Source organism: Malania oleifera, chromosome 11 (assembly GCF_029873635.1).
Source record: "Malania oleifera isolate guangnan ecotype guangnan chromosome 11, ASM2987363v1, whole genome shotgun sequence".
In the NCBI taxonomy this organism is placed as follows: domain Eukaryota; kingdom Viridiplantae; phylum Streptophyta; class Magnoliopsida; order Santalales; family Ximeniaceae; genus Malania; species Malania oleifera.
Genome location: NC_080427.1, coordinates 21,425,459 through 21,449,531, shown reverse-complemented (window position 1 = coordinate 21,449,531; position 24,073 = coordinate 21,425,459). Strand labels below are relative to the sequence as shown.

Here is a 24,073-nt window from a genome sequence, read left to right as displayed (position 1 = left end):
TAAGGCTCGCCCCCTATTGTATGGTCCAGGTGGAGGAGAAGAGACGCAGTGCTCCCTAGCAGACCCAGGTTGGGGCGTTACAAAATGGTATCAGAGTAATTACCCAGCCAGAAGTGTGATAAGATTCACATCGCTTGGGTTTGGAAATGTGGGTTCATAACAAGGACGTTGCGTTTTGTAAGTAGGAGAGAATGTGATATCCCATGGAAGAAAGGCTTAAAAAGGATTAGATGTTATTGCTCATACCAATAAGCTGCACCTTTCTTTTCGGGAGCTTTTCCGTAAGAACTCCACGACTAAGCATGCTTGGCTTATAGTAATCTTGGGATGGGTGACCTTTTGGGAAGTTTTCTCAGAAAGTGTGTGAGTGAGGACAAAACACATTGAAAAACACAGGTATTGGTTTATGGGGCCAGTCATTAGTTCGATAAGACCCGCCCCCTATTATCTAGTCCAGGTGGAGGAGAAGAGACGCAGTGCTCCCTAGTAGACCCAAGTCGGGGCATTATAAATTGGTGTCATAGCAATTACCCAACCAGAAGTGTGATAAGATTCACATCACCTGGGGTTTGGAAATGTGGGTTGACAATGAGGACATTGCATTCTGTAAGTGTGGGAGAATGTGATACCCAATGGAAGAAAGGCTTAAAAAGGATTAGATGTTACTCATTTGTTTGATTAAAAATTGTTGATTTTGCGCATTTTTTCCTAACTTACAAATATAATATTTATCTTTTTTCCTAACTTACAAGTTGTTGATTTGGCACACAATAGAGTTTTTATAAACTTAACAATACAAATTTCCACCTCTCTCTCTCTCTCTCTCTCTCTCTCTCTCTCTCTCTCTCTCTCTCTCAAGTTAAATGTCTTCTTAAATACTTATTATTAAGTTAATCATAGAAAGTGTTTTCCCTCGTAAAATCTTATTTAGACCAATTGTTAGCTTTGGTACAATCTCAAGAGGGGGGTGAATTGGTATTTAAAAATTATCCCTGAGGACAATCCACTAACAATAGTATTAAACAAGCCAAAGGTCAATCTAGTGCATATAAAATAAATCAATGTAAATATACAGCGAAATTTAAACTGCAATAGAAATTTAACCAAGCATGCACAATAAAGCAGTAAAGGGGATGACACCAGAAATGTTATCAAGGTTCGGCAAACTGCCTACGTCTTCGCCTTGGCACACCTGCAAAAGGATTACACTATAAGCTCACTTAATGGGTGGAGTGGCACCGTTTACAACTAGGTCAATTAATGGGGCTGACCTCAACTTATACCTTACTAGGATGGTGCACCTAACTTTCTTAACCGGGTCTAAGCTAACTTAGGACTATCAACAGGGCTAGTCTCCCTCTTCAGACCTGTGCCTAGAATATAAAAAATTTAACCGATAATTTGCGTACACGTAAAATGCTTCTTACACTAAGCGGATATGTACCAATATAATCAACACACTATCAAATGATAAGATATGATAAACTCAATGTAATCTTAGTGTCTACTCTCAAAAATTTATGCAAATATTGCAATTAGTACATGAGAGTGTAAGTGATAGGATCTTTGTGTCAAAATAATAATATCAATCACAATGCAGCAACAAAGATCACAAGCACACTTCAAATATTTCAACGAATATTTTTCTCAAAATAAACCACAAAAGATATTCAAAAATGGTTTGTAAAAATTATTTGATCTTTGTGTCAAGATGATAATATTAATCAAAAGATATAGCAACAGAGATCTTCAGCACACAAGCAAATATCTCCAAATATTTCTCAAAGATAAGCACAAGAGATATTTGAAAACGATTTATAAAATATTTTTCGCAACCAAAACACAATATGAACTTTTGAGTATTGCAATGAAAATGCAAAATTTAGAAGCTCTAAGAAGTTTTCCTATGGAAGACTTATTTACGAAGCCCCTTAGAAAAACTAGAAGCTTACTCTCAAAGAAATATTAATCTCAATCAAAATGAGCAAGTGAGAGTTTAAGCTTGGTGAGATGAACATAAGAGTACTCTTACTAAGTGGTATTTGTAATATGGATAAGTAAGAATGGGAGTATAAAGCTTGAATATGAAAAATAAACTTTTTGAAATTCAAAGGATATTTTCTAATTATGTTTGCTAATCTCACACTAATTTTTGCAAATGAGGAGGAATATACGGACACCCTTGAATTTTTGACCGTTTGGGACCTGTTTGTCATTTTTTGAAATGTTTAAATGAGGTTAATTAAAAAATAACAATGTTTTAACCTTGGTAATTTTCGTCAACCTGAGAGCACCAGTCGACCATACTTAAGGTTCGGTTGACCGAGTGTCTAGGTTCAGTTGATCAGGTGAATTTTGAACTAAAAAAATGGTCAACCGTACTTAAGGTTTCAAAGGCAATTTTCCAAATCCACACGGTTCGGTCAACTAGATCAATTTGAACTAGGAGGTTCGGTCGACTAGGCAATTGGGGCTTCTCCCGAGGATGTTCGGCAGACCAGAGCGTGGAGATCATTTTCTAGTCGGTCGACCGAAGAGTCAATTGTTAACCCCAGGGAGGTACGGTCGACTAGGGCATTGGAGAACATTTTTTGTTGATCGACCGAAGAGTCAAAACGTTGACTCGGTGGAGGTTTGGTCGACCGAAGAGTTCTGCGTGTAGAAGTTCGGTCGACCGAATAAGCCTTTTTTGTGCATTTCGGTCTTTTTCTTCTTATAAAGTTACCTCTATTCACATGATAATCGACACTAAGATTATGTGGGTTATTTTCATGCAATATTGTGGGTCTTATAGTCGATCTAAGGCCTTTGAGTATATACCCTAAAAATCTGGCGTCAGTCGACCGAATCCCTAAGGTCCATTTATGGTCTTGAGCTTATCTATCCTACCATGCAGGTAAGACATTAATTATTACAGACCATGTTTTTATATTACTATTACAGACCCAAAATGATAAATATAAATTATAATAAACAAATAATATGTCAGGGTCTTCATTTTTCTTCAAATTGTTGCATGTCATCAATATAATCCAGTAAGTATGATCCTGCACACAAACTTGAAAACTATCAAATACAAAGAGTATTTGTCATTATCAAAACTGAGTATGACCATAGGGTCAACACCAATGAAATGCAGGAAACTATAGTATTCAAGATAAGCAGACATTAATGAAGAAAGTATAGATTAATTTGAAACTTTAAATCACTCGTAGGTATTTTTTCATACCAAGAACACTTATGGTGGGATTTGAGTTTGGAGTTGTGTGGATTTTAGAAAAAAAAAAAAAGAAAAAAAAAAGAAAAGAAACTATATACATAAGTCTTGCAAATTAAAGTCCAAAATCTAAATTCCAAACACCCATACGTAAAGTAAGAATTAAAAATCTAAAAAATTAAAGAAAGGATATTTTTCAACTTATTTCATATATAAAAATTAAATATAAGGTGTCATTTTTTATAATTATTTAAAAAATTATAAATTATATTCCCAAACAAATAGTATCAAAAATTGCTTATTATTATTTTTCTAGTTTCGATAACTATTGTAAAAATAAAAGAAATTAACTTATTTTTTTGTAATTTCCTTTCGTCCACTTTTACAATTTTTCTTTTAATTTTTCTATTTCTTAATAAATCCAAAATAGGTAAAATAAAGGAATAATTTTTTTTTTATATAAAAAAAATCACGAAAAAAGATCAAAACAAAAAATTCAAAGAAAAAGATCAAAACATAAAATGAGAGTGTGCGTGGAAGGCATAACTGACCCTTAGAAAGTCGATTTTGCTGACACACATCCATGCCCTTAAAATTCATGCAGATATTTTTATTATGAACTGACTTTCTAAAAGTCGATTCTTTTTATTGACGTTAGACAAGATTGACCTGGAAGCTGGTACAAATTTTTTTTTAATAAGAATCGACTTTTCAAAAAGCGAGCTCTATTGGCACAAAATGGGCAGGAAATCAAATTCATTTAAACTAAAATGGACCTTCAATGGTTGATTTTGGCTTATATGGAGTTTTAAAAAGTCAAATTAGGTTTTGTTTGACCAAGTGCCCCACAATTACATTTATTTTATTTTTCATTTAAATATTTTTGTAAAACTCTTGAGAATCCGTCCCGTGTGAACCAGTCCCCACCAACCACGTATTTACCCAACGCCTCTTGTCCCTTTCCACCTTCACCTTCACCTTCACCTTCTCATTTCCCTTCGACGTTAGCAGCGACCACCGGACACAACTCAGACTTCACACTGCGCGTAACGCCTCCAATCCCTAGCCCTAGCCCCACATGAAAAGCACGTCACCCCGCTTCCATCTTTGGATTCCGACCCAACCCCATCCAACGGCCACCATTCGTCCTCAACAACCCATCAGCTAGAGCCACACGACCAACCCCGCCTCTTATGCCTACCTACCACGCCCCTTGATCCAATCCCAAAATAAAATATAGTGGGCCCACCCCCCACACCATATTTAAACACCTCCGCCCCCAACCTTCAACTCAGGAAGTCCATCCCCAAGCACCCCAAGATTTCCTCCTAATTACACAACCGCCTCTCTCTCTCCCTCTCTCTCTCTCTCGCTTTCACTCTCTCTCTTGGAATGGAAATCGCCGGCGAGAAGTCTTCCGTTGCTTGCGGCGGTGAGTACGACCCGCTGAACTGGGGAGCGGCGGCGGAGTCACTGCGCGGGAGCCACCTGGAGGAGGTGAAGAGGATGGTGGTGGAGTACCGGAAGGCGGTGGTGCGGCTGGGCGGGGAGACGCTGACGGTGGCGCAGGTGGCGGCGATCGGCGGGGGGAGCGTGAAGGTGGAGCTGGAGGAGACGGCGAGGGCGGGCGTAAATGCGAGCAGCGAGTGGGTGATGGAAAGCATGCGTAATGGGACGGACAGCTACGGGGTCACCACGGGGTTCGGTGCGACGTCGCATAGGAGAACAAAAAATGGCGGTGCCCTTCAGAAGGAGCTTATTAGGTGAACCAAATCGATCTTGCTTTCTCCTCTAATCGTAATTTAAAATTTATTTTTCTCGATTAAAATAGTAAATCATTTTTATTTTTATTTTTATTTTTTTGTTTGAGAAAACTTGAAAATAAGAAGCTTATAACACAAAGTTTTCAGTTTTGATGGTTGACAATCTCTTATTAGAAAAACTATATGATTTATATTTATTTTTGAGAAAACTTGAAAAATTGGTGAGCCGAGGTTTAACATTTACAATTAAGATAATTGGTGATTTGTAAAATTCTACTCATTATATGTTTAAAAAGCATTTTACTTAGGATATGGTTTCATGAGTATTTGCCTATTTGGCTTGGTGGTTTACCTACTCCAGAGAGAAAATTAAATAAGCAAACTATACAAATGGCCCACCAACAATTTTTTGAAGGCATGGCTGCGTGGGGTTGAGGGAAGAGCTCAAATTTGGACACTATATTGACCTCAATTATTTTGATTAATCAATTATTTAGTGTTAAATATTTTAAATTTACAATTGCTAAAAAATTTAGGATATAAATTTAATTAAATACGTAATTTTAGTAGGTTTTTGGGTTGAAAAATATAATTGTTATTCACATAGTTACACAAGGTCTATGATATAATTGCATTTTATTAAAATATCGATTAGGATTCCCATGTTAAATCAATTAAACATTAACATGCGAATCCTGTGCACATTCTTAGAAATATTACAACGTGAACCAAACAAAAATATTTTGATGAGTTAGACAATCTATTCTTAGGAATGAGATTCTTAGAAATATTATTGTATGCCAATATTTTTTATATCATGAACCAAATGACCCCTAAATGTTGAATTATTTATTTAAAATTATTTTTAATAGTTTGTAATTAACTAACAAATTAATAATTTAATAATTTTATTAAATTATTAAAACTCGTCCATGAATAGAATATATGTGAATATGAATTTAGTACCTAATTAAATAATTAATTAAACACATATTTATGTATGTCAAATGCGCAAGTCAATGGTCAAATTGGATGGTTGCCCAGCCACTGTGTTGGGCATAACTCATATACTGACCACCGAGTCATGGCAATTGCTCAGCACGAGTTACTGGCCACTGAGTCATCACAATTGCTTAACCCGTGTTATTAATTTGGTTCACTTCCTCTAAACCATCTACTGAAACTCTCTTTGAAATTGTGAGATCATAGCTAATGCGTTATTGAATGGGTGCTTCTCGTGCAGATTTTTGAACGCAGGCATCTTTGGCAATGGAACAGAATCGTGTCACACACTGCCTCACTCGGCTGCAAGAGCAGCCATGCTAGTGAGAATCAACACCCTCCTCCAAGGATATTCTGGCATCAGGTTCGAAATCCTGGAAGCCATTGCCAAACTCCTCAACCACAACATCACTCCCTGCCTCCCCCTCCGTGGCACCATCACCGCCTCGGGAGACCTCGTGCCGCTCTCCTACATTGCAGGCCTGCTCACTGGCCGCCCCAATTCCAAGGCGGTCGGACCCTCCGGAGAGCCTCTTGATGCCAGCGAAGCCTTCCGTATCGCGGGCATTGATGGCGGGTTCTTTGAGTTGCAGCCTAAGGAAGGCCTTGCTCTTGTCAATGGCACTGCAGTTGGTTCCGGGTTGGCATCTATGGTCCTTTTCGAGGCAAACATTCTTGCAGTTCTGTCAGAAGTTTTATCTGCAGTTTTTGCAGAGGTGATGCAGGGGATGCCTGAGTTCACAGATCACCTCACTCACAAGCTCAAACACCATCCAGGCCAGATTGAAGCTGCAGCTATTATGGAACACATTTTGGATGGAAGCTCTTATGTTGAAGCGTCCAAAAAGGTACATGAGGTGGATTCCTTGCAGAAGCCAAAACAGGACCGCTACGCCCTCCGAACATCGCCCCAGTGGCTTGGCCCACAAATTGAAGTGATCAGATCGTCAACCAAGTCGATTGAGCGGGAGATCAACTCTGTCAACGATAACCCATTGATTGATGTTTCAAGGAACAAGGCGTTACATGGTGGGAACTTCCAAGGAACCCCAATTGGAGTCTCCATGGACAACACACGTTTGGCCATTGCTTCAATTGGGAAACTCATGTTTGCCCAATTTTCTGAGCTTGTCAATGACTTCTACAACAACGGTTTGCCTTCGAATCTCTCTGGCGGTCGAAACCCAAGCTTAGACTATGGTTTCAAGGGAGCTGAGATTGCCATGGCATCTTACTGTTCAGAGCTACAATTTCTTGCAAACCCTGTCACTAACCATGTGCAGAGTGCTGAGCAGCACAACCAAGATGTGAATTCCTTGGGACTAATCTCTTCAAGAAAGACAGCTGAAGCCGTTGATATCTTGAAGCTCATGTCTTCAACCTATTTAGTTGCATTATGTCAGGCTATAGATTTGAGGCACTTGGAGGAGAATTTGAAGAACACAATTAAGAGCACAGTCAGCCAAGTGGCTAAGAAGACCCTTACTACTGGTGTCAACGGAGAGCTTCACCCATCCAGGTTCTGCGAGAAGGATTTGCTAAAAGCTGTGGATCGGGAATATGTGTTCGCATATGCTGATGATCCCTGCAGTGCCACTTACCCATTGATGCAAAAACTGAGGCAAGTTCTTGTGGAGAATGCATTGGCAAATGGTGAAAATGAGAAGAGTGTGAGTACTTCAATCTTCCAAAAGATTTCAGCATTCGAGGAGGAATTGAAGACCCTTTTGCCCAAGGAAGTTGAGGGTGCAAGGGTTACACTTGAGAGTGGGAACCCAGCTATCCCAAACCGAATTAAGGAGTGCCGCTCTTACCCGCTGTACAAGTTCGTGAGGGAGGATTTGGGAACAGGGTTGCTCACTGGAGAAAAAGTCCGATCACCAGGCGAGGACTTGGAGAAGGTGTTTTCAGCAATGTGCGAAGGAAGGATCATTGATCCATTGCTGGACTGTCTCAAGGAGTGGAATGGTGCTCCTATTCCCATCTATTAGTACATTTTTCTTTCATTGAGCATTGAAGTTGCAATTTGAAGAGATGGCATGAGGATGGACCTAAACTACAAGCAATATGTGATGCCTTTGTTTCCTTCTCTAGTTTGGGGGAAATGACAAATGGAATTGATGGGTTTTGTATTCAAATCTGCACGAAGCCATGGTCATTATCCAAATTTTATTGTCTTTTTCATATCCATGTGTATTAAATCTAAAGAATAATCATAATATGAAATGCAATTTTACCATTGTTAATTTTACATCTCCTATATTTCTTACATAACAAATACACAAATGGTGTTGTATTATTATAATGATTGATGAATACATATATGGTTCGATTTCACTAATTTTAAGTAGAGTAATGCCACATTATCCATTCTCATTTTATCTAGCTTCAAGAGAATAAGTTGCTTAAGTGTCCAAAAATACTTTGTGATGAGAAAAGAATCAAATTAGGCAAATTGGTCTAAGGAAAAGGTCAACTAGTCAGTCATACCTCAAGTTAGAGGAAGGATAGAAAGAAAGTAGGTTGACCGTTGACCCATTCCATATAGGTTGTTTCATATTTTCATCATTTACATCTCGTATACTCTTTCCCAAACAAATCTAACTTAGGCTTTCAAAGGCTATTTTAGGAGGATATATCCTTTTTCTAGTTTTATTTTGTAAGTCAATTTTTAAAGACCTAAAAGAAGTTGTGACACAAGCAACTCAACCTAAAAGATTAATGTGTCATCAGTTGGCATTGTTTGTAAAAAATTTGAGCAAAATCCATATTGATTCTTATGGACTGGTGCACAAGAGCACAAGGGTTTCCTCCACCAAGGATGCGCCAGCATCAACCACCTCAAAAATGGTATATATTAAGAAAATATTATAGCCTCTTCAAATTAAGTGGCTGCATTGCAAGCACAAATCAACACTTGTTGATGTGGAGCTACTTGTGATTTAACTTAAATAGACCCACTAATGGCCCATTTTCTTTAAATCAAACTTGATAATTCTTAGAAAGTCTTGCATTTTATGCTTCTTTGTCTCTTGATATTTTTTTTCACTTTTCCTTTGTTCCTTAAATGCCATTTCAAGTTTGACTATTTTTTTTTCTTCTCTTCTTTTTTCCTTCTTTATCTTTTTTCTTTCTCTCCCTGATTTTGTTTGCTCAATTTTTCAATATGCCTAATTTATAGTTTCAATCAATGCCATTGAGAAACAGCATCTAAATTACAATTATAAGAATGCTTAAATAGAGAAAAAGTATTTTGGCATTGGATTTGGACTTGGGATGAGACCCCAAATTGCCTACTTATTATGTATACTATGGAATTCAACTACATTATATTTGTCTAATTTTTTTTTTTAAGAAATCCCATATTTTATTGATAGCCCTCATTTATGGCGGAGGAATACCATGGATACAAGTATGACACATGGGATTTACAAAACCATCGCTGACAATACAAACACACACACACACACACACACACACACACACACACACACAACCATTTGCAGAAGGGAGGAGGGAAGCTCGGCGGCAGTGACGGGAGCATCTCATGCAAGCGGCGGAAATGGCGGTGGGAAAAGGAAGGAACTATGGGGGGTGGTCGGAGACGACATGTGCAAGGAGGAGGAGGGAGGGGGAAATGAGGGAGAGGAGTAAAGAAGTTTGGGGAAAAAATGGGAGAAAACCATGCGGGGTTAGGGTTTTAAGATTTTAGATTATTAGTGATAGTTCATAAAACCGTCACTAATATTCTTGACTTTTTTCTTAGTCAACAAATGCATTATTAATGACAGTTCTATAAACCATTACTAATACAAGACTATTAGTGACTATTTTTCTAAACAGTTACTAATAATAGACTATTAGTGACGGTTCTATAAACTGTTACTAATACAAGACAATAGTGATAATTTTTATAAACTGTTATTAATGATAGACTATTAATGATGGTTTATGAAAACCGCCACTAATATTCTTGACCTTTTTCCTAGTCCATAAATGCAATATTAGTGACGGTTCTATAAATCGTTACTAATACAGGACTATTAGTGACGGTTTTTCTAAATTGTTACTAATAATAGACTATTAGTAACGTTTTATGATAATTGTCACTAATATTCTTACCTATTTTCCTAGTCAAAAAATGCATTATATGTAATATCCTGTGGAAGAAAGGATTAAAAAGGATTAGATGTTACTACCCATATCAACAAGAAGCATATTTCTTTTCGGGAGCTTTCCCGTAAGAACTCCACGGTTAAGCGTGCTTGGCTTGGAGTAATCTTGGGATGGATGACCTTCTGAAAAGTTTTCTTAGGAAGTGTGCGAGTGAGGACAAAACACACTAAAAATGACACATGTTGGTTTGTGAGGCCAATTATTAGTCTGATAAGGCTCGCCCCCTGTTGTCTAGTCCAGGTGGAGGAGGAGAGACGCAGTGCTCCCTAGAAGACCTAGGTCGGGGTGTTACAAAATAGTATCAGAGAAATTACCCAACCAGAAGTGTGATGACATTCACATCACTTGGGTTTGGAAATGTGGGTTCACAATGAGGACGTTGCGCTTTGTAAGTAGGGGAGAATGTGATACCCCATGGAAGAAAGGTTCAAAAAGGATTAGATGTTATTATCCATACCAACAAGCTGCACCTTTCTTTTTGGGAGCCTTTCCGTAAGAATTTCACAGTTAAGCATGCTTGACGTATAGTAATCTTGGGATGGGTAACCTTTTGGGAAGTTTTCTCAGGAAGTGTGTAAGTGAAGACAAAACACATTGAAAAGCATATGTGTTGGTCTGTGGGGCCAGTCATTAGTCCCATAAGACCCGCCCCCTTATTATCTGGTCTAGGTAGAGGAGGAGAGACACAGTACTCCCTGGCAAACCCAGGTCTGGGCGTTACAAAATGGTGTCATAACAATTACCCAACCAGAAGTGTGATAAGATTCACATCGCCTAGGTTTGAAAATGTGGGTTCACAATGAGGACATTGCATTCTGTAAGTGGGGGAGAATGTGATACCCGGTGGAAGAAAGACTTAAAAAGGATTAGATGTTACCCATTTGTTTGATAAAAATTGTTGATTTGGCGCATTTTTTCCTAACTTACAAATTGTTGATTTGGCACACAATAGAGTTTTTATAAACTTAACAATACAAATTTCCACCTCTCTCTCTCTCTCTCTCTCTCTCTCTCTCTCTCTCTCTCTCTCTCTCTCTCTCTCAAGTTAAACATCTTCTTAAATACTTACTATTAAGTTAATCATACAAAGTGTTTTTCCTCGTAAAATCTTATTTAGACCAATTTTTAGCTTTGGTACAATCTCAAGAGGGGGGTGAATTGGTATTTAAAAATTTATCCCTTAGGACAATCCACTAACAGCAGTATTACACAAGCCTAAGGTCAATCTAGTGCATATAAAATAAATCAATGTAAATATACAGCGAAATTTAAACTCCAATAGAAATTTAACCAAGCATGCACAATAAAGCAGTAAAGGGGACAACACCATAAATGTTATCGAGGTTCGGCAAACTTCCTACGTCTTCGTCTTGGCACACCGGCATAAGGATTACACTATAAGCTCACTTAATGGGTGGAGTGACACTGTTTACAACCAGGTCAATTAATGGGGCTGACCTTAACTTACACCTTACTAGGATGGTGCACCTAACTTTCCTAACCGGGTCTAAGCCAATCCAGGACTATTCAACAGGGCTAATCTCCATCTTCAGGCCTGTGCCTAGAATACAAAAAATTTAACCGATAATTTGCATACACGTAAAATGCTTCTTACACTAAGCGGATATGTACCAATATAATCAACACACTACCAAATGATAAGATATGATAAACTCAATGTAGTCTTAGCACCTACTCTCAAAGATTTATGCAAATATTGCAATTAGTACGTGAGAGTGTAAATGATTGGATCTTTATGTCAAAATAATAATCTCAATCACAATGCAGCAACAAAGATCACAAGCACACTTCAAATACCTCAACAAATATTTTTCTCAAAATAAACCACAAGAGATATTAAAAAATGGTTTGTAAAAATTATTTGATCGTTGTGTCAAGATGATAATATCAATCAAAAGATATAACAACAGATATCTTCAGCACACAAACAAATATCTCAAAATATTTCTCAAAGATAAGCACAAGAGATATTTGAAAACGATTTGTAAAATATTTTGCCCAACCAAAACACAATATGAACTCTTGAGTATTGCAATGAAAATGCAAAATTTAGAAGCTCTAAGAAGTTTTCCTATGGAAGACTTATTTATGAAACCCCCTAGAAAAACTAGAAGCTTACTCTTAAAGAAATATTAATCTCAATCAAAATGAGCAAGTGAGAGTTTAAGCTTGGTGAGATGAACACAAGAGCACTCTTACTAAGTGGAATTTGTAATATGTATGAGTAAGAATGGGAGTATAAAGCTTGAATATGAAAAATAGGTTTTTGAAATTTAGAGGATATTTGCTAATTATGTTTGCTAATCTCACATTAATTTTTGCAAATGAGGAGGAATATATGGACACCCCTGAATTTTTGACCGTTTAGGACCTGTTTGTCATTTTTAGAAATATTTAAATGAGGTTAATTAAAAAATAACAACATTTTAACCTTGGTAATTTTTGCCAACCTAACAACTCAGACTTCACACTGCGCGTAACGCCTCCATTCCCTAGCCCTGGCCCCACATGAAAAGCACGTCACCCCCTCCTCCATCGTTGGATTCCGACCCAATCCCATCCAACGGCCACCATTCGTCCTCAACAACCCATCAGCTAGAGCCACACGACCAACCCCCCCCCCCCCCCTTGATCCAATCCCAAAATAAAATATAGTGGGCCCACCCCCCACACCATATTTAAACACCTCCGCCCCCAACGTTCAACTCAGGAAGTCCATCCCCCAAGCACCCCAAGATTTCCTCTTAATGACACGATCGCCTCTCTCTCTCTCTCTCCCTCACGCTTTCACTCTCTCTCTTGGAATGGAAATCGCCGGCGAGAAGTCTTCCGTTGCTTGCGGCGGTGAGTACGACCCGCTGAACTGGGGAGCGGCGGCGGAGTCACTGCGCGGGAGCCACCTGGAGGAGGTGAAGAGGATGGTGGCGGAGTACCGGAAGGCGGTGGTGCGGCTGGGCGGGGAGACGCTGACGGTGGCGCAGGTGGCGGCGATCGGCGGGGGGAGCGTGAAGGTGGAGCTGGAGGAGACGGCGAGGGCGGGCGTAAATGCGAGCAGCGAGTGGGTGATGGAAAGCATGTGTAATGGGACGGACACCACGGGGTTCGGTGCGACGTCGCATAGGAGAACCAAAAATGGCGGTGCCCTTCAGAAGGAGCTTATTAGGTGAACCAAATCGATCTTGCTTTCTCCTCTAATCGTAATTTAAATTTATTTTTCTCGATTAAAATAGTAATCATTTTTATTTTTTTTACTTGGAAGATGCATGCATGGTTTGAGTATTGGGACGTTAAAGTGCCACGTTTAATACAGTATTGATAGACCAATTGCGGAATGATGTAGAGCCATACGTTCATGGTGACCTGAGTCATAGGCCCGGAATCATTAGGAGCGCATGAGGCAATAGCAAAATATATTATATTAGGTGACGACTCCATAGTAAAAGCCCATTCCACTAAATATTTTCTTGATACCGTAATGGTCACAAGCATACAAAGAAATTGTAAAATAGATATATTAGAGGACGCTCCCTTCTATTATTAAATATTTTCTCCCTAAGGCGAGCCGTTTTAATCCATAAAAAATGAGGCATAACGTTCGGGCCTAAATCTTTTAAGAATTTATTTTTAAGAAAAAATATATATACTTTGCAAACTATTTGGGAGCGTTCAAAATTTGCTAACTTGAATACATGACATAATACATGAAATAAATCAAGACGAGCTAGTTATACTATTACAAAGTTCAAACTATTTTAATGATCTAAGATACAACTCTCTCTTATTTTCGAAAGTTTGAGGGTCAAGAGTTCTTAAAATCAATTCATTTTATGAGATTCCTTTCATAAAAACATGTAATTAAAACTTTTTAACCAATTTTTACTTGAAAATCACACACCTAAAATGCGTAAGTCTCAACTAAAAAAGCGCAAAACATGGGTATTTAAGCATTTTTTTGCCTAAAATAAATAAATTTAATATTTTAGATTAAACTTTAAAGCATTTTAGGCATTTTTTGCCTGGAGGCTTGCCTCAATTAAGTCCTTTAAAACACGGGTAACTCTTGTGACTCTCGTAATAAATAAATTTTTTCTACTTAATTAAGTAATTAGTTTTGAAAATGCATGGTTAGGTGTTAGGAAATCAAGAATAGTAGGTCAAACAATGGGTATGAAAATATGTTAGGAGGCTAACCAAATGATGACATAATCTTTATCATTGTAAACCTATTTCAAGTACTTAGTGGGGATATTACTAGTGTGGACTTGTCCTATCATTAAAATAAGGAAGTCTATGACACAAAGTTTTCAGTTTTGAAAATAAGAGAGAGTTGTATCTTAGATCATTGAAAATTTTGATATAACAAATATGAGCGCTAGGGGAAACTAGGCTTCGTGTGAGATGTGAATATGTAAAACTTTTACATTCCAAACTGTCAAAAGCTTTTTGTAATTTCATGTCTTTCAGATTCAATAAACTTTAAAAGTTTAAAATATGGTCTAACCAAAAAGAAGATTTACATACCAAAAAAGGGGAATGGTTAATTATTTGTTCCTGTTATTCGCAAGTGTATTTAGAAAAAATTTACAACTTATGATCAAATGTTATATCAATTTTCTATGTATATGACACCACTCTTTTAAAGGTAATAGTGTACAAATTGAGAAATGCTCAAAAAAATTTTCTCAATAATTAATTGTTCTTTGTGTCTCATAATTTGGCTAAATGTCACTTCATTCATGTAAACATATAAAAATTATATAAATTTGAGGGGGAAAATCAAAACCTAAAACCAAAACTTCTAATCAAGTTTCTGAATCCTATAACAAAGTAATTAAATTGAATGAAATTGATTACTTGGAAAAAAAAAAAAAAACTAGAGTCAATCTTTAGTCGAAAGGATGATGTACGGTTTTGATTTAAATTTTGTGGCGCGCATTGATGATAATTTTCCGATGTTATTTTTCATATTTTTTTTCAATATTATCTTTTAACATCATTTCAATTTTTTTGAACTTTTAATTAATTAATTGTTTCTACCAAACACGGAGGGGAGAGGTCTAAATCAGTGTATTAGGACCTAGATGTGAAGGCCTTAAAAGGAAGAGAAATGTGAAATCAATAAATTTAATTCTATTTCATTCAATTGTATTTCATTCTTGTGTACTGAATGTATAATAAAATTTATAATTTCAAAGGATTCAAGTCTGATTTTTTTCAATAACAAGAAAAATGTAATTTTTTATAAAAATTTTGATATTGTTCTTTCCATTTCTAATTTGGTTGTGGACGGTTTGAGGCTCCACTTATTATTATTATTATTATTATTATTATTATTATTATTATTATTATTGATTGCATTTTTAGTAGATAAGAACAAAATAGAATTAGGTAGAATCGAGTCAAATTTAGTACTTTGATTTCTTATTCTTTCTGTTCAAATTTTCATTTCATTCTATTCCCACCCAATTCCATTCTACAAACCAAACAGCATCTGAACTAACTTGTACTACTGTTAGACAAATAGGTATTTTCCAAGATCCAAATAATGGAATATAACGTACCCTTGTTGGAATTAAGGGGGCAATTTGGTAAACGAATTTTTGCTGAAACCAGAGCCGCTTAACTTCAACCAAATTTCAACATACTTTCATGAGAATAATGACAAGACATTTGAACTATACATAATAAAAAACACAAGCGAGACCATTTTCGAAAGGGCAAGGAAACCTAACCCAATCACTAGCATAAGTAGTAAAGAAAAGACAACTAGATCCACAAGCAAACACAAACAACTCCAAACAAATGTAAGATCATAATCAACCATTAGCATAAGTACTAAAGAAAAGACAACTAGATCCGCAACCACACTCCAACAATTCCAAGCCCCCCTTCAAATAGAGGTTAACTTGACATCAATTAGCACAATCTACAAGTAGAGCTATCAGCCCAAAACCTGCAGACAGAGTAAAAGGAAGGAACTGGAAATGGGCAATCCTCATGTCATAGTGGTGCCTCATCCTGCAAAAGGCTATGAAATTCCCCTCATGGAGCTCTCAAGATGCTTAGCCAAGCAGGGTTTCAATATTACATTTGTAAACATCGAGTTCAATCATAGGCAGGCTGGGGATGCAATGAGAATGAGGAATAACTTAGCGGGTCAGATTCGCCTGGTCTCTGTTGCACTCGGGTTGGAATATGGGGAAACCAGGAATGAGCCAGGGAAGTTGATCGAAGCAATCTTTCGGCTTATGCCCAGGAAACTGCAGGAGCTCACAGAGGAGATCAGTGCATCCGGAGTTGGCAAAGTTGCTTGTGTTGTAGCTGATATAACTGCTGCTTGGGCTCTGGAAGTTGCCGAAAAGATGGGGATACGATTAGCAGCCTTCTTGCCAGCCGCAGCTGCCATGTTGGCCTTGCAATATAGCATCCCAAAACTGGTTGATGATGGGGTCATTAGTAGCGATGGTAAGAATTTCTTCTCACCAACTGTTGATAACTTTGCTGCAACTACACAACACAACAAATTAAGTTTAGGCCGACAAAAGTAAATATGGTCTATTGCATATTTGGGCAAATGGAATCAACTAAAAAAAACAAAAAAAAAAAAATCACTGCAGGAGTTCCAGTAAGAAACCAGATAATTCAGTCGTCTCCAGCCATGCCTCCCATGAAAACTGAAAGCCTTGTTTGGGCTTGCAGTGGCAACCAGACCATGCAGCAGATCATTTTTAGAGCTATGATAAAAAATAACAAAGCCTTGCAATTTGCAGACTGGGTAATCTGCAACTCAGTATATGACCTTGAGCCTGCAGTGTTTGACTTGTTTCCAGATTTTCTGCCCATAGGCCCACTTTTGGACAGCAGCAAACACCTCCAGCCATAAGACATAACATGTTTGAAATGGCTCAACCAGTGGCCACCCTCCTCTGTACTATACATTGCCTTTGGAAGCCTCACAATGTTTAACCAAACCCAGTTTGAAGAATTGGCTTTCGGGCTCGAACTCTCGAATAAACCGTTCTTGTGGGTTGCGAGGCCGGGTTCCATAGACAGAACAGTAGATGCATACCCTGAGGGATTTCGAGGGCTCGTGGTGGACTGGGCCCCTCAACAAAAGGTTCTTGGGCACCCTTCTGGTTGCTTGTTTTGTGAGCCATTGTGGTTGGAACTCTATCATTGAAGGTGTAAGCAACAGGGTGCCTTTCTTGTGCTGGCCGTACAATGGTGACCAGTTCTTCAATGAGACTTATATTTGTGACATGTGGATGGTTGGATTGGGGTTTAAAACAAGGGTGCTTAATAAATAAATTTTTCTATTTAATTAAGTAATTAGTTTTGAAAAGGCATGGTTAAGTGTTAGGAAAGCAAGAATAGTAAGTCAAATAATGGGTATGAAAATATGTTAGGAGGTAACCAACATAATCTTTATCATTGTAAACCTATTTTAAGTATTACTAGTGTGGAGAGCCTGTGATACTTGTCCTACCATTAAAATAGGAAGCTTATGACACATAGTTTTCAATTTTGATGGTTGACAATCTCTTATTAGAAAATCTATATGATTTATATTTATTTTTGAGAAAACTTGAAAAATTGGTGAGCTGAGGTTTAACATTTACAATTAAGATAATTGGTGATTTGTAAAGTTCTACTCAGTATATGTTTAAAAAGCATTCTACTTGGGATATGGTTTCGTGAGTGTTTGCCTATTTGGCTTGGTGGTTTACCTACTCCAGAGAGAAAATTAAATAAGCAAACTATTAAAATGGCCCACCAACAATTTTGTGAAGGCGTGGCTGCGTGGGGTTGAGGGAAGAACTCAAATTTGGACTCGGCTGTGTTAACTTGGTGGTAGGTAGAATTGATAAGCGAAGAAGACTTTTGTCCTAGGCTATGTCAAAAGCGCAAGTCAATGGTCAAATTGGATGGTTGCCCAGCCACTGTGTTGGGCATAACTCATATACTGACCACCGAGTCATGGCAATTGCTCAGCACGAGTTACTGGCCACTGAGTCATCACAATTGCTTAACCCGTGTTATTAATTTGGTTCACTTCCTCTAAACCATCTACTAAAACTCTCTTTGAAATTGTGAGATCATAGCTAATGCGTTACTGAATCGGTGCTTCTCGTGCAGATTTTTGAACGCAGGCATCTTTGGCAATGGAACAGAATCGTGTCACACACTGCCTCACTCGGCTGCAAGAGCAGCCATGCTAGTGAGAATCAACACCCTCCTCTAAGGATATTCTGGCATCAGGTTCGAAATCTTGGAAGCCATTGCCAAACTCCTCAACCACAACATCACTCCCTGCCTCCCCCTCCGTGGCACCATCATCGCCTCGGGAGACCTCGTGCCGCTCTCCTATATTGCAGGCCTGCTCACTGGCCGCCCCAATTCCAAGGCGGTCGGACCCTCTAGAGAGCCTCTTGATGCCATCGAAGCCTTCCGTATCGTGGGCATTGATGGCGGGTTCTTTGAGTTGCAGCCTAAGGAAGGCCTTGCTCTTGTCAATGGCACTGCAGTTGGTTCCGGGTTGGCATCTATGGTCCTTTTCAAGGCAAACATTCTTGCAGTTCTGTCAAAAGTTTTATCGACAGTTTTTGCAGAGGTGATGCAGGGGATGCCTGAGTTCATAGATCACCTCACTCACAAGCTCAAACACCATCCAGGCTAGATTGAAGCTGCAGCTATTATGGAACACATTTTGGATGGAAGCTCTTATGTTGAAGCGTCCAAAAAGGTACATGAGGTGGATTCCTTGCAGAAGCCAAGGACCGCTACGCCCTCCGAACATCGCCCCAGTGGCTTGGCCCACAAATTGAAGTGATCAGATCGTCAACCAAGTCGACTGAGCGGGAGATCAACTCCGTGAACGATAACCCATTGATTGATGTTTCAAGGAACAAAGCGTTACATGGTGGGAACTTCCAAGGAACCCCAATTGGAGTCTCCATGGACAACACATGTTTGGCCATTGCTTCAATTGGGAAACTCATGTTTGCCCGATTTTCTGAGCTTGTCAATGACTTCTACAACAACGGTTTGCCTTCGAATCTCTCTGGCGGTCGAAACCCAAGCTTAGACTATGGTTTCAAGGGAGCTGAGATTGCCATGGCATCATACTGTTCAGAGCTACAATTTCTTGCAAACCCTGTCACTAACCATGTGCAGAGTGCTGAGCAGCACAACCAAGATGCGATATCCTTGGGACTAATCTCTTCAAGAAAGACAGCTGAAGCCGTTGATATCTTGAAGCTCATGTCTTCAACCTATTTAGTTGCATTATGTCAGGCTATAGATTTGAGGCACTTGGAGGAGAATTTGAAGAACACAGTTAAGAGCACAGTCAGCCAAGTGGCTAAGAAGACTCGTACTACTGGTGTCAACGGAGAGCTTCACCCATCCAGGTTCTGCGAGAAGGATTTGCTAAAAGCTGTGGATCGGGAACATGTGTTCGCATATGCTGATGATCCCTACAGTGCCACTTACCATGCAAAAACTGAGGCAAGTTCTTGTGGAGAATGCATTGGCAAATGGTGAAAATGAGAAGAGTGTGAGTACTTCAATCTTCCAAAAGATTTCAGCATTCGAGGAGGAATTGAAGACCCTTTTGCCCAAGGAAGTTGAGGGTGCAATGGTTACACTTGAGAGTGGGAACCCAGCTATCCCAAACCGAATGAAGGAGTGCCGCTCTTACCCGCTGTACAAGTTCGTGAGGGAGGATTTGGGAACAGGGTTGCTAACTGGAGAAAAAGTCCGGTCCCCAGGCGAGGACTTGGAGAAGGTGTTTTCAGCAATGTGCGAAGGAAGGATCATTGATCCATTGCTGGACTGTCTCAAGGAGTGGAATGTTGCTCCTCTTCCCTTCTGTTAGTACATTTTTCTTTCATTAAGCATTGAAGTTGCAATTTAAAGGGATGGCATGACGATGGACCTAAACTACAAGCAATATGTGATGCCTTTTTTTCCTTCTCTATTTTGGGGGTAATGACAAATGGAATTGTTGGGTGCTAAACATAGTGCATCGAGGGCTTTTATATTCAAATTTGCACGAAGCCATGGTCATTATCCAAATTTTATTGTCCTTTTCATGTCCATGTGTATTAAATCTAAAGAATAACCATAATATGAAATGCAATTTTACCATTGTTAATTTTACCTCTCCTATATTTCATACATGACAAGTACACAAATGGTGTTGTATTATTATAATGATTGATGAATACATATATGGTTCGATTTCACTAGTTCTAAGTAGAGTAATGCTACATTATCCATTCTCATTTTATCTAGCTTCAAGAGAATAAGTCGCTTAAGTGTCCAAAAATACTTTGTGATGAGAAAAGAATCAAATTAGGCAAATTGGTCTAAGGAAAAAGTCAACTAATCAGTCATACCTCAAGAATCTCATTGGAGGAAGGATAGAAAGGAAGTAGGTTGACCCATTCCATATAGGTTGTTCATATTTTCATCATTTAAATCCCGTACTCTTTCCCAACCAAATTTAACTTAGGCTTTCAAAGGCTATTTTAGGAGCATATATTCTTTTGTTAGTTTTATTTTGTAAGTCAATTTTTAAAGACCTAAAAGAAGTTGTGACACAAGCAACTCAACCTAAAAGATTAATGTTTCATGAGTTGGCATTGTTTGTAAGAAATTTAAGCAAAATCCATATTGATTCTAATGGACTGGTGCACAAGAGCACAAGGGTTTCCTCCACCAAGGATGCGCCAGCATCAACCACCTCAAAATTGGATATATTAAGAAAATATTATAGCCTCTTCAAATTAAGTGGCTGCATTGCAAGCACAAATCAACACTTGTTGATGTGGAGCTACTTGTGATTTAACTTGAATAGACCCACTAATGGCACATTCTCTTTAAATCAAACTTGATAATTCTTAGAAAGTTTTGCATTTTATGCTTCTTTGTCTCTTGATATCTTTTTTTCACTTTTCCTTTGTTCCTAAAATGCCATTTCAAGTTTGACTATTTTTTTTTCTTCTCTTCTTTTTTCCTTCTTTATCTTTTTTCTTTCTCTCCCTGATTTTGTTTGCTCAATTTTTCAATATGCCTAATTTATAGTTTCAATCAATGCCATTGAGAAACAACATCTAAATTACAATTATAAGAATGCTTAAATAGAGAAAAAGTATTTTGGATTGGATTTGGACTTGGGATGAGACCCCAAACTGCCTACTTATTATGTATACTATGGAATTCAACTACATTATATTTGTCTAATTTTTTTTTTATTTAAGAAATCACAAATTTTATTGATAGCTCTCACTTATGGCGGAAAAATACTATGGATACAAGTATGACACATGGGATTTACAAAAAAACTATCAAAATCATCGCTGACATTACAAACCAATACCAAACACAACTAAAACGATGTCATTATCCAAACTAAAACAATTTAAACATGCCTATATGTAATCAAAACCAAACAACCACAAACATAAACAAATTACCTGCAAACATAAACCAAAGGAAAATAGAGGAAAACCAAATGAAGAGAATTAAAACAAAGGCTTAGAATACTCATCTTATCCATATGAATGAGACCTCTCAATAGACTCGACAACATATGTAATGCCCCAAACCCAAAACTAGGGTTTGGAGTGTTATTTGAAATATATCTTTGCTACCATCTTGTGATGCCCCAAACCCGTCAAGTGGGGCTCGGGTGCTACATGTTCCATTTACTTGAACCTGACTCTATATTAGTTATGCAGCGGGAATAATAACAATTCTTCCATAACATACCAGAGTTTCTACATCTATATATATCTCAAAAACATAACCCAACGTCCAGTATCCACAACATTTACATCTTTAAAAACATAAATATATTACAACCCCAATAATATACACATACAAAGGTTATACCCTCGCCCTCTTTCAAAAATGCTACACCAGCCCCGAGCTCACTAGGCTTGATCACGCGAAGGTCCTGAAAAAGATAAAATTCCATATCGGGTGAGACACATCTTAGTAAGTCAAAATAGATTAACACCAGTGTGTAGCTTTCATGAGGTTTGTGTACAAATATATATAATCATCATTTATAAACATATCACAGTTATGAAAACATTCTCTATCCATACTCACATACATGCAGTGTATTTTAATAAAACGAAAGTTCCTAAGGATTAGGGGGGGGGGGGGAGATTACCCACCCAATCAAGTAGCACCCCTCTACTCCGATATCTTATGCAACTCATAGCTACAATGGAAGCATATCTGAGCACTTACCTTACTCAGTAAGCTCTCAGGTAGATAGTTTATCTCGTATTCACATACACATCAAACAAAAGTTTACTGGAAGAAGTTCCTAAGAATAGGGAAGATTACCCACCCATATAAGTAGCTTCCCTTTACCCTAATATGTTATGCAGCCCAATATGGTTACATCTTATACCTATCAAGACACTCCCCTTTCTCATAAAGTCCTAAGGCAGAGTGTATACTTTGCCCCAATATACATATAAATATGATACTACAATATACAATTTATTCTTACTTACTCTGTAAATGTTATCTTTGTATAATACAACTTTTCATGTTCTCAATAATTCATATTACATAGTTCACTTTCACAGTCCACATTACTTGAATCTTATATATATATATATATATATACACACACATTATGTGGATCTCGTGTAAAGTCCATATTACGTGGATCTCATGTAAAGTCCACCTTGCCTGGATCTCATATAAAGTCTACCTTACATGGATTTCATGTAAAGTCCACCTTGCATGGATCTCATATAAAGTCCCCCTTACGTGGATCTCATGTAAATTCCACCTTGCGTGGATCTCATATAAAGTCCGTCTTACGTGGATCTCATGTAAAGTCCACCTTATGTGGATCTTATGTCATATACATCATCTGTAACAGTTCACATCACGTGAATCTCATATCATATCCATTCTCTATAATAGTTCACATCACGTGAATCTCATTTTGTATTTAACAATACACATGCAATACATATTCTCATCTCATTTTAGTATTCATTTCATCTCATAAATATATATATATATATATATATATATATATATATATATATATATATATCATAATTCATCATAGTATTTACATTTTACTCATGCCACACCATTTTTATAGTCGATATAATCATATCATTTAAAATAACAAAAGCCAACCCATGTTCATCATTCAATTTATTGAAAATACGTATTTAATATTCTTCACATATGTCTAGAAAATTCATTACCTTCCAGATTTCATTTTCACAAATAATATCAACAAAGCCTTAGGCTCAAAATCATAGTTCAAATGATTGGCATTTTTTTTTAAATTCCCTTGATAATAATATACATATGTATACTCCTATATTTTCCATTTAAACCGGTAAATCCATAGAAACTACTAGCTTAATCTATTCCCCTTACCTGATTTCCTGAATTACGCTGGCAGGAGCCCCAAAATGATACCTGCGCCGCTCACCCGAACTCTGAATCAAAAACCCTAGTTTAATCAGATAAATCCCAAATAACCTATTTCAACACTTTCTCAACCCATAAATCTCAAATAAACGTTTGAAAACCCAAAAATTAAGAATCCAAACCCTTACCTTAACTTTGGAGCGATTCCTAAAAAGCCTAGTTTAGAAATCTGTTCCGTTAGATGTGTACAGAATCTTCCCTAAAACACTGTAGCGGTTTTCGTTTGTTGATTTAGGCTAAATTCGGGCTGGAATCTTAGGGATGAGGCAAAGGATACCATTTTAGAGAGATAAAAACGAAGAGAGAATGATTTCTTCATGGTGAAGCTTCCTTCAAATCTTTTTATACACGATGTTGCCACATGACTTCATCGACGAGAAGACAAGATTCATCGACGAACCACAGAAGG

General features: G+C 37.7%; 1 protein-coding gene and 1 pseudogene across 1 annotated transcript; both read left to right on the top strand.

Moving 5' to 3' along the window:
* Nucleotides 1–4,482: 4,482 nt before the first annotated feature.
* On the top strand, nt 4,483–8,228 carry LOC131167930 (phenylalanine ammonia-lyase). The gene is made up of 2 exons (XM_058127007.1): nt 4,483–4,980; nt 6,224–8,228. Exons 1-2 carry the CDS (start codon nt 4,610–4,612, stop codon nt 7,971–7,973), a joined length of 2,121 nt encoding a protein of 706 aa, XP_057982990.1. The 5' UTR covers nt 4,483–4,609; the 3' UTR covers nt 7,974–8,228.
* A 4,676-nt stretch (nt 8,229–12,904) lies between these two features.
* Nucleotides 12,905–20,056, top strand: LOC131167929 (phenylalanine ammonia-lyase-like; annotated as a pseudogene).
* The last annotated feature ends 4,017 nt before the right edge of the window (nt 20,057–24,073 follow it).